This window comes from Chelonoidis abingdonii, chromosome 13 (assembly GCF_003597395.2).
Source record: "Chelonoidis abingdonii isolate Lonesome George chromosome 13, CheloAbing_2.0, whole genome shotgun sequence".
Classification (NCBI taxonomy): Eukaryota; Metazoa; Chordata; order Testudines; family Testudinidae; genus Chelonoidis; species Chelonoidis abingdonii.
The window spans coordinates 20,369,937-20,382,829 of NC_133781.1; the positions used below are offsets into that span (position 1 = coordinate 20,369,937).

Below are 12,893 nucleotides of genomic sequence, written 5' to 3' on the forward strand. Positions count from 1 at the left end.
CATACCCCTGTGGGAGGAAGGGAGGGAGCACGTGGCTCCATGTGCTGCTCCTGCCTGCAAGCACCATCCCTGCAGCTCCCATTGGTTGCAGTTCCCCATTTTCAGCCAATGGGAGCTGCAGGGGTGGTGCTTGCAGGCAGGAGCAGCACATGGAGACTCCACTCCCTCAAGAGCTGTGGGGTGTGCTGGCCACTTCTGGGAGTAGAGTAGGTCCAGGGGAGGCAGGGAGCCTGCCTTAGCTCTGCTGCACTTCCTGACTTTTAGCAGCCAGAGATTGTGATTGACTGGCAGAGGCGCCAGGATTGACCAGCCAATCGCGCTATACAGGTTGGTGACCACTGATCTACATATATAGGCTAAGAGGAAGGTTATATTTACAGGGCTACACGGTTCAATACATCCTATCCCACTGACATTATGATCCTTTATTCACCATTACCATTTTTAATCACATATTTGTAAGTTATTCATTAGCATCTCATTAGGAAATTACATTACAGAAATCCTCCTATGCTGCACAAGCCTGAATAAGAATCCTTCAAAGTCACTGGAATAAGCCAAGATTAGTCATCCAGACCAAAGGTTGCCTGTCTCCTATCACGAATAGGTTTCTTTCCTCATAGTTTCTTTGTCTGCTAGAGACTAGCAGGAAAGTCCTTCACTTTAAAAAAACAAGCATTCTACAAGTTTATTGAAAAATAAGCAAGCCGACATTCACTCTCAAGACAGATGCACAGATTAAGCCATTAAATAAACTATTCTTGCAGGTCAGAGAACGCTTCCTGTGTTTCTCCAGGAAATCCTGCATTAACTCAGCCCACTGCTATCAACCTCTTAGTGTTTTCTCCAGGAGTTTTGATATCCTTCTGAGATTACTCCTCCCACTTCAATCATCTTAAAAAAAAGTTTTAACTCCTCAAGTTTTCTACATTTCCTGTGTTTATTTTAAGAGTGGATCTAACTCGAGGCAACAACTCCCTCCTAAGCATTATGTTTGAGACGTAACAGATTACTCTAAGTGTTACAGAAGTCTTGCATTAGACATTTGACCTTTAAAACATTAGAAACTTTTGCCTTCCTTCTCCTCTCAGTTATCTCTTCTTTTTGTAAGATTTGCACTCCAGATTCTATTCAATTCCTCATGACTTCCTAGTATTGTTAGCTCAGCATCCTGTCTCCAGATCCCATGAACATTTCTGGCCAGGTCCAGTTGTCCAAGTGAAGCCAGCCATACTGTTTTAATTGAGCAGCCTGTTATCTTTCTGGTCATGATGTTGTGGTCAGGTGCACCACTTGGGCAGATCTTCAAGATGGATTTAAGTCTTCTTCAAGTCTTCCAATAGCAGCACTGACCAGAATCATCCCCTGATGATAATCCAGGCAGGTCTAATTTCTTCAGACTTCCCCAGCAGATGTGTGTCAGTCAGCTCTCTGTCCTAACAGGTACCCAACACATGCCTCTCCTCTCTTGATAAAGTCCCTCTTAACACAGCCAAGTCTCTTTATGCTTGCTAGTTCCCAGAGTCCTGCAGGCTCAACACAAGATTGAGCCAGATTCCCCAGAGCCAGTGAATGTCATTGTCCCATCATACAACCATGAAGTGTTTGCCAAGGTGTTTTACCTTGAGCTAACTCTTCTCTGCCTGCTTGTTTTCCTTAAAATCCCTTACCAACATAGTTCTACAATAAACATCCCAGTAAGCTGATTAACACATAGTATACAGTATTTATATATTAAAGTAGCTCCATTTCCTTCATATACTGCATGTACTCCTTCCAGTCTGCAATATTCCTGTGTCCCAGATAATCCACTTTAATGTGGCATTTCTATTTTAGCAGAAATTTAAGGGACTTCTGCATCCTGTCACAAAGATGTTCTTCTAAGCATAGTTTGCACTTTAATGCTACTTTTAAAAAAAAGTTATGCACCCATTGGGCAGAAATTATCTTGCCATCTTAATTTAAAATTAAAAGCATTCTTCCCATTAACAATGACTTCTGCACAGATGTATATCAGTTAAATAAGATGATGCAGATGGCTATGGTAACATTCTGAGGCACTAAGCTTGTTATTTATACATTACATTATATAATATTTCTGAATATTAATTTTAACACAAGGTCATTTAAATCTTATTTGGGAACACTTTTGGGGAAATCGTTTTACCTCAATTAGATACATACGATTGGTTTAACTCTGCTTTGCCAAATTTGTAACTAAAAAGTTATTTGCATTTCTTCTATGCTAGCCATCCTCCTGGCACTAGGACTGCTCAGGATATTTGTTTATCTGAATGAGTTTGACAAAGTATATTCCAAATGCTAAAGAAATGCTCACTGTTCTGTCACATTTTATCAGACAGAAACAGTGAAACTTACATGGCCCAATTATGCTTCATTAAACGAAGCCAAAACTCACTGGGGTGAGGGAGGGAATAAAGATATTTTGTACAGTACCTCTATGTTTTCCAAAGAAATGTTTCCATATAAACAGGGAAGGTATTTGGGAATTGCTATCAAACCATCTTTATTATACATCATTTATAGCGTGTCACTTTTGTCCAAGCTAATTACAAATTGAGAGTTTCCTCAGCTGTTTGTTCACACAAGTTCTTCCTCCCAACTTCCCACAGGAGGTAAGGAGAAAGCTGTCTTTGTGGCTTGGCTTTTCAGTACAGGAATATCCTTTTCTTTGCTGAATACAGCTGTTAGTGTCAGACACTACTTACAAATGCTACTGCAAGCCTGAAAGGTTAGATGTCCTAGTTACATATATATGCAGGTGAATGAAGTAGTACAGCAGTTCCCAAACTGTGGGTTGTGACTCCATTTTAATGGGGTTCCCAGGACTGGCGTTAGACTTGCTGGAGCTTGGTGCCCAAGCCCCACCACCCAGGGATGAAGCTGAAGCCCAAGCCCCACCACCTGGGACTGAAGCCCCAGGGCTTCAGCCCTGGCTGCTGGGGCTCAGGTTACAGGCCCCCTTGGGGCTTCAGCCCTCCCCCATGACGGGACTGGGGCTCGGGTGGGCTCAGGCTTCAGTCCCCCCCTCCTGGGATCATGTAGTAATTTTTTTTCTGTCAGAAGAGGGTTGCGGTGCAGCAAGTCTGAGAACCCTTGAAGCAGCAGATTGTGTATTCATGAATTACAAAAATATTTAAATCTATCATTCCTTAAGTTCCCCAGCATCTGGTTCATGCATTGCACTAAGAAGTCTACTGTACCCTATACATTAGCAGCAGAGAGAAATTTAATAGAATATTGACAGTATATTTCAGTCTGGTGCAGAACTACTACTGCTTTGAGCAGTAATGTCAAAAAGAGGAAAGGATAAGAGAACACCCCAATGAATGAAAGACGGGAAAAAAACCTAGACAAGCCTGATACACTAAAAAGTGGCATGAGGAGAGCAAGAGAAAAAAAGGGTAACAAACAGTAAATAAAAGCAGAGGACAGTCACATTGTTTTCAGCAGTTCTCAAACTGTGGATCAGGACCACAAAGTGGGTCACAACTCTGTTTTAATGAGTTTGCCAGGGCTGGTTTGGACTTGCTGGGGCCAGGTGTCAAAGCCCAAGCCCCACTGTCTGGGGCCAAAGCCTGAGGGCATCATCCTTGGATAGTGGGGCTGAGATTACAGGCCCCCTGCCTGGGGCTGAAGCCCTTGGGCTTTGGATCCCCCAATCCCCCAGGATAATGGAGCTTTGCCCCCCTCTACTCCCACCCCAGATGGCAGAGATCGGGCAGACTCAGGCTTTGGTCCCCCCTCTTGGGATCACGTAGTGATTTTTTTTTTTGGTCAGAAAGGGGTCGCAGTGCAATGAAGTTTGAGAACACCTGGTTTAAACAGCTGTCAGAGCTAATACTACAAGCTTCAAACGCTCCTTTCATTATTTGATCAACTGACAGGAAAAATCAACTGTTATTTCAGTAAGCATCACGGATTATTATTTGCAAAGACAAAACTGAAGTTGATTAAAGAAAAGAAAAATATTCCTATTTAGACAGATGAGAGTAGAAGATAAGTTCCTCAAGCAAATATTGTGGTGAAATCACTCAGCTGAATCAGAGGTTTGATTTCATGCAACAGACCATTGAAGGCAACTTCAAAACTACATTCAGCAATCTGTAGAGTGATGTTATCCAAATAATTTTACATTAAATGAACAGTGAGGTTACCAAAGCAGAACTGAAATGCCAGGAAGGGTAGTGAAGGGGTTAAACAATAGGAAAAAGAATGAAAAGACAATATCAGATTTTCTCCAATCTCGTTTCTCTCAGTTTGAATCCAACTCCATCATGAATCTTTAAACAAAATAAAAGAAAGACATGTGCATAGGCCAGGTGAAGACGGACTCAGTCTTGTACTGACATGACAAGACCACCTCTGAGCCGCAATATAAAGAAGCAGGTGAGGTATGAAAAGAGGTTCATGTTTTCCAGGATTCTTTAGTGACCCTGTAATGGTGCTAGAAAACCCTACAAATTAAGAGGAGACTACAAATTAGTACCCTGTTATTTCCTCCACTATTACGTGTATTGCAGTAATGCCTAGAGGTCCCAGCCAAGCCCATTATGCCAAGCAAGGTATACACAGTATGAGAGAGTTCCTGTTCCAAACAGCTTAGAGTCTAAATACACACAACAGGCAAGGGGTGAAGAGAAACACATACAACACAGAAAGAATAATGTGAAGTTTGGCAAGTGTCACGTATGATTTTTATAAAGGGTTTGCGGAGTATTAGGTTGTGAGAGGAGTTACTAAAGGGAGAAAGCCAAGGAAAAGAAAGGAGGGGAACATGGAGTGACACCTAAGTGAAAGTGACTGGAAAGGAGTAGGGTAGAGCAATCAGTCAAAAAGCACAGCACAGGAATGCCCAGAGTAAAAAGGGAGCAAGAATTGTGACTTGAAGGGCATGGGACAAGAACGAGCTGCATTCAATCCTTTTCCTTTGTGGTAGAAGATAGTCACCTCAGTGATGATAAAATCTAAGGAAACGACTTTCCCACCCAAAAGAGTGCATTTTAAATTGTAGAAATGTTTGGTAAATTAATTGAATAAACCAAACCTGCATAGCTTGTTGTCCGTTTTGGAAGAAAGTCTAGATAAAAACAAGACATTCCAAACATTCTATTAGTGTTCATTAAATCAAGTTAAATTGATTATACACATTTGTTTCTCTCTCTTGTAAATGGAGTATTGGGGAATGGGGAAGAAAAATTTAAACCTTTATATTAATTTCTATTATAGTCAGGACCAAGGCCCATTGTGCTAAGTACTGTACCAATACAAAGAGACATGGTCTCTGCTCCAGAGAGTTCACAATTTAAACAAGCAACACGAAAGGGTGCAAGAAAGTGATTCAAAGTCTGAACATTTTTTTAAATATACCATACATCTTATATGAGGTGCAACTAGCCCTGCCTATTAAGCTTGCTTGTCACTTCCCATTACAAAACCCTGTTTTCAATTGCTTATAACTTTACCAAACTAACCATTTGGGCTGAATTTTTCTATACCACAGGTCTGCCTTTTTCTAAAAAATGTAAGACTGTTTCAGCCAACACAGTTCAGTTGTATCCAAGACTGAAACCAAGGGAAAAAATTTGCAATGTTAAAAATAATCCTGATAACCTTTGAGACTGCAGCACTCCTGTGCTTTGGAGCAGACGTGGTGTCTGTGCCAGGGATGTACCTTTTACTGTTCCTGTGATAATCCACCCAAGTCTGGCCTTTGAAAAAATATCAGTTCACAAACTCTAGCACTTCTCTACTTGAGCAGAACAGCTAAAATGCCTGAAGAATCCATGCTCAAGGAGCATGCTCCAGCCCCTCACAGCTCCTAGTGCTGGCTAAACGAAGCATGCACCATCCTCACAGAGCACCTGAGTATACTCTATTCCAGGGTCAGCAACCTTTCAGACATGGTGTGCCGAGTCCTCACTCATTCACTCTAATTTAAGGTTTCGTCTGCCAGTAATACATTAACGTTTTCAGAAGGTCTCTTTCTATAACTCTATAATATATAACTAAACTATTATTGTATGTAAAGTAAATAAGGTTTTTAAAATGTTTAAGAAGCTTTATTTAAAATTAAATTAAAATGCAGAGCTCCCTGGACTGGTGGCCAGGACCCAGGCAGTGAGAGCGCCACTGAAAATCAGCTTGCCATAGGCTGCCTACTCCATCTCTATTCCCAGAGGGGGCCAGGGAGCCTGTATCTCCTGCCTTTATGCTCTCAATGACACCCTGCTGGCACCTAGGCAGCCACCTGACTCAAACACAAAGGAAGTACTGAACTGGGGGGTGGGGGAGGAAGGGCAGCAGGATATTGGACTGGAAAAGGATGGAAGCGAAACTGACTACAAATTGAGGGGGACCAGAGCTGGCTAGGCAAAAAGACTGAATGGAGCGGCAGGCGAGTATTGGTTGGGCATCAGACCAGAAGCTTAGGGCAGAGGGGACACGGACTGGCCAAAGCAGGAATCAGTGTGGGGGAAACATGAGACAGATTGACAAGGAGCGGGGAAGCGAACTGGGACTGGCTGGGCAGAGTCTGGGACAAAGAGCTGGGTGAGAGGCACTGGAAGACAGACTTCTCAAGGATCCTGGAGATGAAGACTGAGAGCCAGTGTGGGGAGGGGTAAGACTGGAGGCCAACAGGAGACATGACAAGACTAGGTTAAAAGAGACAGGGCAGAAGGGAACACGTTTTGATGGGGGGGGGGGAAGGTGCAGAGGAAAGACGTGCAGAAGGGACAGGGCAGAGGGGATTAAGACATGCAGAAGGGTCTGTGGCCACTACAATCGACTCCAGAGCCTGGAATGGCCTTGGGATATTCACAAATGGGCAGTAATGACACAACGGTTGTGGACAGCAAAAGATGAGCCACAATTTGAATTTTAACTGGTTTTGATGTAAAGTTCATTTCCAAGGATTTGATCAGAAATTTCCAACTCAAATTCCACAGCTCAACAGATATTAAAGTTCTGGTTCTGTCTGGGAGACAACTTCTATTCAAAACCAGAAAAACAGGCAATATGTCTACACAATCTGTTCAGAAGGACAGTCTGGCCTACTTGTAATAATATGAATGGAGGAATTAAGACTTGTGGGTACTAGTCTTAGCTGTACCACTGATTATCCTCTGGAGATAATTCTGCATTGCTCACATACTCTTAACTTCAGAGGCTACAAAAACTTCCGAAAACCCACATCATGGGATTCTCCCAGTGCTCTGTCTTAAGTCACCTCTTCTTGGCTCCCCCCCCCACCCCGTTAGGCCTCTTATTTCCTTTACTTTCTCATCCCCATGAAGAAGCCATTCAGTCTTGTCTTGATTTTTGCTCTTTACAGCTCTTTCCCTCCTGTTTGGTTGTTTCTGGTTCTCTTCCTTTTTTTGGTCAGCTTCAGGACTTCAATGAGAGATTTTAGATGTATAATACAAGGACTGGGTACTCACTCTCCGTTTTCTTGTCTACTAAATGTATGCAAGTCTCTCTCAGTATTGTGAGGCTAATTCTTAAAGCATGGAGATCCTTACATTAAATGTATAATATAAATTCATTATATAGTTTAGAGTCTCAAACCGTTATGCTCCAAGCTTTGCTAAACTAAACTAGTGGCAGAAACAGTTATCTACCCTGTAGTGTTGTTTCAATTTCTCCTGTTTCACAATTTTAAGGTCAACTAAGTCTACTTTAGGGGTGTTATTTTTCTGCATTAAAAAAAATATTTTTCTTTAGGAAAAATATGTTATGGAAGTCTATATACATATAAAGCCTACTACAATAGACAAGAGTTATATTAACATTAACATTTATACACTACAATAGTGTGAACATGTATTTAGAATAATAAACATGGATTTCTGAAAACACAGTTTCAAGGATACTATGCTTGATCACATACTTCAAAACTCTGTGCACAATTTGTACACTCAAATTTCCACATTAAAAAACAGGTTAATTAACAGCTACAGAAAAGAACAAACTAAGCGTAACATTTTCAAAAGTGACTTTAGGCATTTAGGAGCTTAATTCTAGATGAAAGCCAGTGGAACTCGGGCTGCTAAGTGCCTAAATCATTTGTGAAAATGAGACTAGGGCCAAATTTTAAAGGCAGTTAGGCACTGTTATGCTCAGTGCTGCAATCCCCAACTGATATTAGGAGCATAAATCTCATTTTCAAGAGAGATTTAGGAACTGAGGAGTCTATATCTGCAGACAGAATTGCAACGCCTACATACTCTTAAAAATATGGGCTGTAGTCACATCTGAAAATTTTATCTTAAACTTTTAAAATTAATAAAAAATTTTCTGTAAAATCTTTAGAACCCTAACATCATTGAATTTTATTTTTAAAATCTGGACTTTTAAACATAGTTGAGACCCTGTTTTGTACTGTTTGAAAGCCCCATAAACATCATGGTTCCAGCTCCTATGAAGCTTCCATACCCTTTTTGCTACTCACTGTCAGTATTGTGATGCCTCATTCGCCTAGATGAAAACTATGCTAATGTTACAGATAATCTAATGTCATGTTTTAAGGCACAATATTTTTAGCTGAAAAGGCCAGAAGAGAATTGCTCTCACTTTGAAAGATCAAGTTTTACTACTACTGGAAAGCTAAGAAAGAACAGAACAGTAAAAGGGCTGGATTCAGAAAATAAAAGGATCAACAAGCAAGATTCTCTCAATATCAGAACATAGTAAATTTAGTTAATTAAACGTACTCAAATTAAAGTTTTATTAGACTGAAATACTCCCACATATACATGAACACTGGGCCAGCTAGGATCCCTGCCTGCACTAGGAAGATGACCCTTTGCTAATAGTCATTCAGTACAGGCCTCTTTCACATGGTTTATAACTGTTCAGCTGCAAGAACAGACCACACTGAGAACAATTTTGTTTGGTCTCACGTAGCAGTTATTGTTAATAGTTGAGAGAAAGAATGAAGGGAAACTCTCCTGACAATGGTTGTCAACACCAAGTTGATTTCCTATGGTAAATGAACTCTCAAGGAAGAAAGTGGAACCACTGGCATTGAGGAAAATGCATGCAGAACCCCAGAAATAAGGGGATAACATTGCCTTTTTAGTTATTTGTTTGCAGCTCATTACATTTGCTTTGAAAAATTGTTTTGGAGGCATAGAAACTAGAAGGGTTGATATAACTGACAGTTTTGTACAAGCAAAGTAACCTGGAAAACATACATACACTCAAACATATGGCAAATAAAAACTACTAAATGTCAAACGGAGCCTGTGTACAATGGATGCTGGCAACAAAAGTATCAAAATCCATAAACAGAATTTTGTGTACACTGCTTAGCAAGCTAGAATGGCTAAAAATTTTCCACTTTGGCATTAACTGCTGTACATAGGAAGCTTAAGTTCACACATGGTGTAAATATTTTATATCATTTTGATATAGGAGTATTTTGACACCTACCTCTGTATGTCTTGAATGAAGTGCATTGTATTCTTTCTTCAGTTCTGCCTCCCTCTCCTCAAGTCTGCTAACTGGAAAAAAAAAAAAATTAAGGTTAACCCAAGGAGACTCAATACTAGCTACTGAAAGTCTGATTTCCACAGACCAAAACTCACTCCAGACGTCAGGGTATTCCAATTGATAGATATCAAGCAGCAAGAGGGCACTTGAGTTGAGGAAATTCAGCTCTATTATTGTCCTTCAATCTTTCTCACCTCCCCCCCTTCTACAACTAAAGAAAGCACTTCCCCAAAAGGTTGCAAATAGCCATATGAGAGCTGAAATACATTTTTCACCGACAAGTAAGACTATCAAAATCATCAGATTTCCAGTTAAATTTGTTTAAATTTGTCCAGGAAAATTGTTTACATTAGTTCTACCAGTTCAGCTCTTTTCACACATGCACAACAAGAGAAAGTAGGAAGCAACAGAGATCCTATCACATGCTATAGTGTTAATCTTGCATTCAGAGGTCACATCTATGAAGAGAACTGCAAGCTATCTATCGGCATTACCAATAGGAACTCACACAAGATGATCACAATGGTAACTTCTAGCCTTGGAATCTAGAAAACTTTTCTTCTACATTAACAGGCAGCCAACTCACAGGCCTAAATCAAACCTATATTTCTCCACTGAAAAGTTTTAAATGGCCGAAACAGAGAAAATATTAACCAGATACGCTATGTTACAGTGATCTAAAGTATTAATCATTTGGCCATAACTTACTGTATTCTGCATGCCATAACTAGAGTTCTTACATTTAAGAGTTCAACCTTGCACTCCATTGTATATTAAAGTAATGGTCCTGCAGATCCAAAACTAAACTTTTCATTCTCTTTCAATGCTTACATTTGAAGACAAATGTACTGAAATTAATCTCAAGTTTATTAAAACACAACTTAGAAAATTTTTTAGCCACCAGTGCAGTCTTAATTTACAAGATTAAAGATGATAGGGTTTTTTGGTTATGGCTTGTCTTCACATATGCTACAGCAGAACAGCTGCACCGCTGTAGCACGTTAGTGAAGAGACTAAAGTAGAATCACTACTGGGGCCCAGCTGTACTGATGTAGTACTGTTAGTGCAGATGCTCTACACTGATCAGCGAAAGCTCTCCCATTGGCATACTTATTCCATCTCCTTGAGCAGCGCTAGCTATGTCCCTCCCCCACTGACATAGTGCTGTCCACACTGGCGCTTAGGCTGGTATAACTTATGTTGCTCGCAGGGTGGGTTTTTCATACCTGAGCAAATTAAGTTATACCGATGTAGGTCTGTAGGGTAGACCTGGCCTTAGACCAAGTTATCTCCAAGGTTATCGTATCCCTATACCACATTTCTCTTCCAACTGTTTATAAACCCAATGCTCTCTTCACACTACATTTTTAGTATAAGAAGTAGAATTCTGAACAGCCAGGCCTATGTTAGAATTAGCTCTCACAGTTAAAATGTTGGTTGTTTTTTTGTTTTTGTTTTTAAATTTAAAAATCTTATGGCTACCTTTCAAAATGTAAATTATTTAAAAAAAGGAGTACTTTAAATCTGCATACTATTGGTATGTCAAAGATATACCAAATTGATCAGCTGCTCCCCACAACTTAGAAATGGGTTAGAAGTAAAACAAGTACGTTTTCTGTCCCATTCTGAAAAGTAACAAAGTACTTTACCAGTACAGGATCATCTATAGCTCTCAGCAGATAAAGCCAAGGTTACCCTTGGTTTTAACACTTTCAGCTCATAACTTAACTGTAATTGGAATCCTCACACTAACTTTCATATAACAAAACATGTAATTCTAATATTTAGTACAGTGTTAGGAAGCTTCTTAGAAAATCCTTTTTCCAACCAAAATGGTCTGTCATGGCTTTCTGCAGTGTTCACTCATGTCATTTTAATATAAGCTGTTATCTGAAAGTTTTGTTTTTTCCCTTTCGTTCAGCTGTAGAGCTTTTTTCCCCCTGCCATTACAAGTTTGTCAACTCTAACTTTCTGCTTGTGGAACATGCGAGAATATTACATTATGTATTCTTTTGATTTAGGCAAGTGCTCCATATTTTCTAGTTGAGGTTCTCTTCTTCCACTTGTCCTGTTTAAACCCCTCAAGGATGATTTATAATACAGTTACCAACGGTCTGCAGCTATAGACTAAGTGTTGTGTTAGTATCACAAGACCTATGCCAATATTTTCTCTGCAATTTGTGCATTTCTACTATTGCCAGAGTCCTCTTGTCATTAATATTTCTCAATGCACCACTTTTTTAGTGCCCTACATTTTCCACATAGGATGTATTTTATATAGGTACTTTATATAGATACTAGTTTTAAAATGTTCAAATTGAATAGATTCAAAAGATGTAATCATAACCTACAACTGTCTGTGCATGTTGATCAACATTACTCTAATCTCATCTTGCTCTTCTAAGAACATTAATATATTTGACAAGACCTTTTGCACTCTAGTTATAAATACCAAACTGCTCACAAGTATCACACATATATACACATACACATACACACACACACCTATGAACCATTCTTACAATACAGTAAAAAAATCTAATGCACGTAATGGCAGGCTGAACGAGAACTCTAAGGTGAACTTAGCAGCAATTAAGGATGTATCCTTAAAATGTAAATATAGCAATAAATACATGAACATTAATTCTGAAAGGCTTGATATAGGATGCAAGATGCTTAGCTGTGCGTTTCTAAAGAAATTATCAAGGCACTGTAGAGTAAAGCAGACAAGAAGAATCTAATTTGTCAGAGGCAATGTCCATTCTGAACACTCAGGGAGAGAAGATAAGTGCATTGAAGCTTTGGATAAGTATCCAGAGAAACAACCGATTTTACTTGAAAAGCCAACTTTTGCCTACTCTATCAGACTATATGAACTATTATCTTTTAGTACAGCTAGACTACAGCATATCAGTTTACAATCTAAGTTAACTATGCCTTGGCCAGATGGAAAGATACTGTAAAAATATTTACAACAAGCAAGGCTGGCTCACCTTAGTTTTTCCTGTCACTAATACGTTTGTCAAATCATCAGCTTTAGGACTTTTAAGAGGAAAGGTATTATGGTCATTCCCTTTTGCCCTCACAGCCAAATTTTTCAGGTGCTCAAAAACTGCCTCTGTCCAAGCAAGCAGTTTGGAAATCAGGAAGAGCAAATAGCATTGCTCATTTGCTTCATGTTATGGGAGACCAGTTCCCTTCCTTAGAAACAGTTTCCAAGTACACTGAAATAGCATCAGGACCTAGATAATGCTAAATATTAATTAATGATGGCTTGGGTTTGAAATTTTGCTTCTCAGTGCTGGTGACTAGATGATTATATTCACTGTAGTCACAGCTGGAGATTAGCACAGAAAAAACACACTGATACAAGTTTA

The 12,893-nt window shown here is 39.7% G+C and overlaps 1 protein-coding gene across 8 annotated transcripts in view; it reads right to left on the reverse strand.

Moving 5' to 3' along the window:
• SPAG9 (sperm associated antigen 9) overlaps positions 1-12,893 on the reverse strand; it is a 106,146-nt gene that overhangs the window by 67,596 nt on the left and 25,657 nt on the right. For all 8 annotated transcript variants that reach the window (XM_075071828.1, XM_032785168.2, XM_032785167.2 and 5 more), the window contains exon 3: positions 9,457-9,527. In XM_075071828.1, coding sequence (XP_074927929.1) covers positions 9,457-9,527 — 71 coding nt within the window. The remainder of the gene's footprint in view (positions 1-9,456; positions 9,528-12,893) is intronic.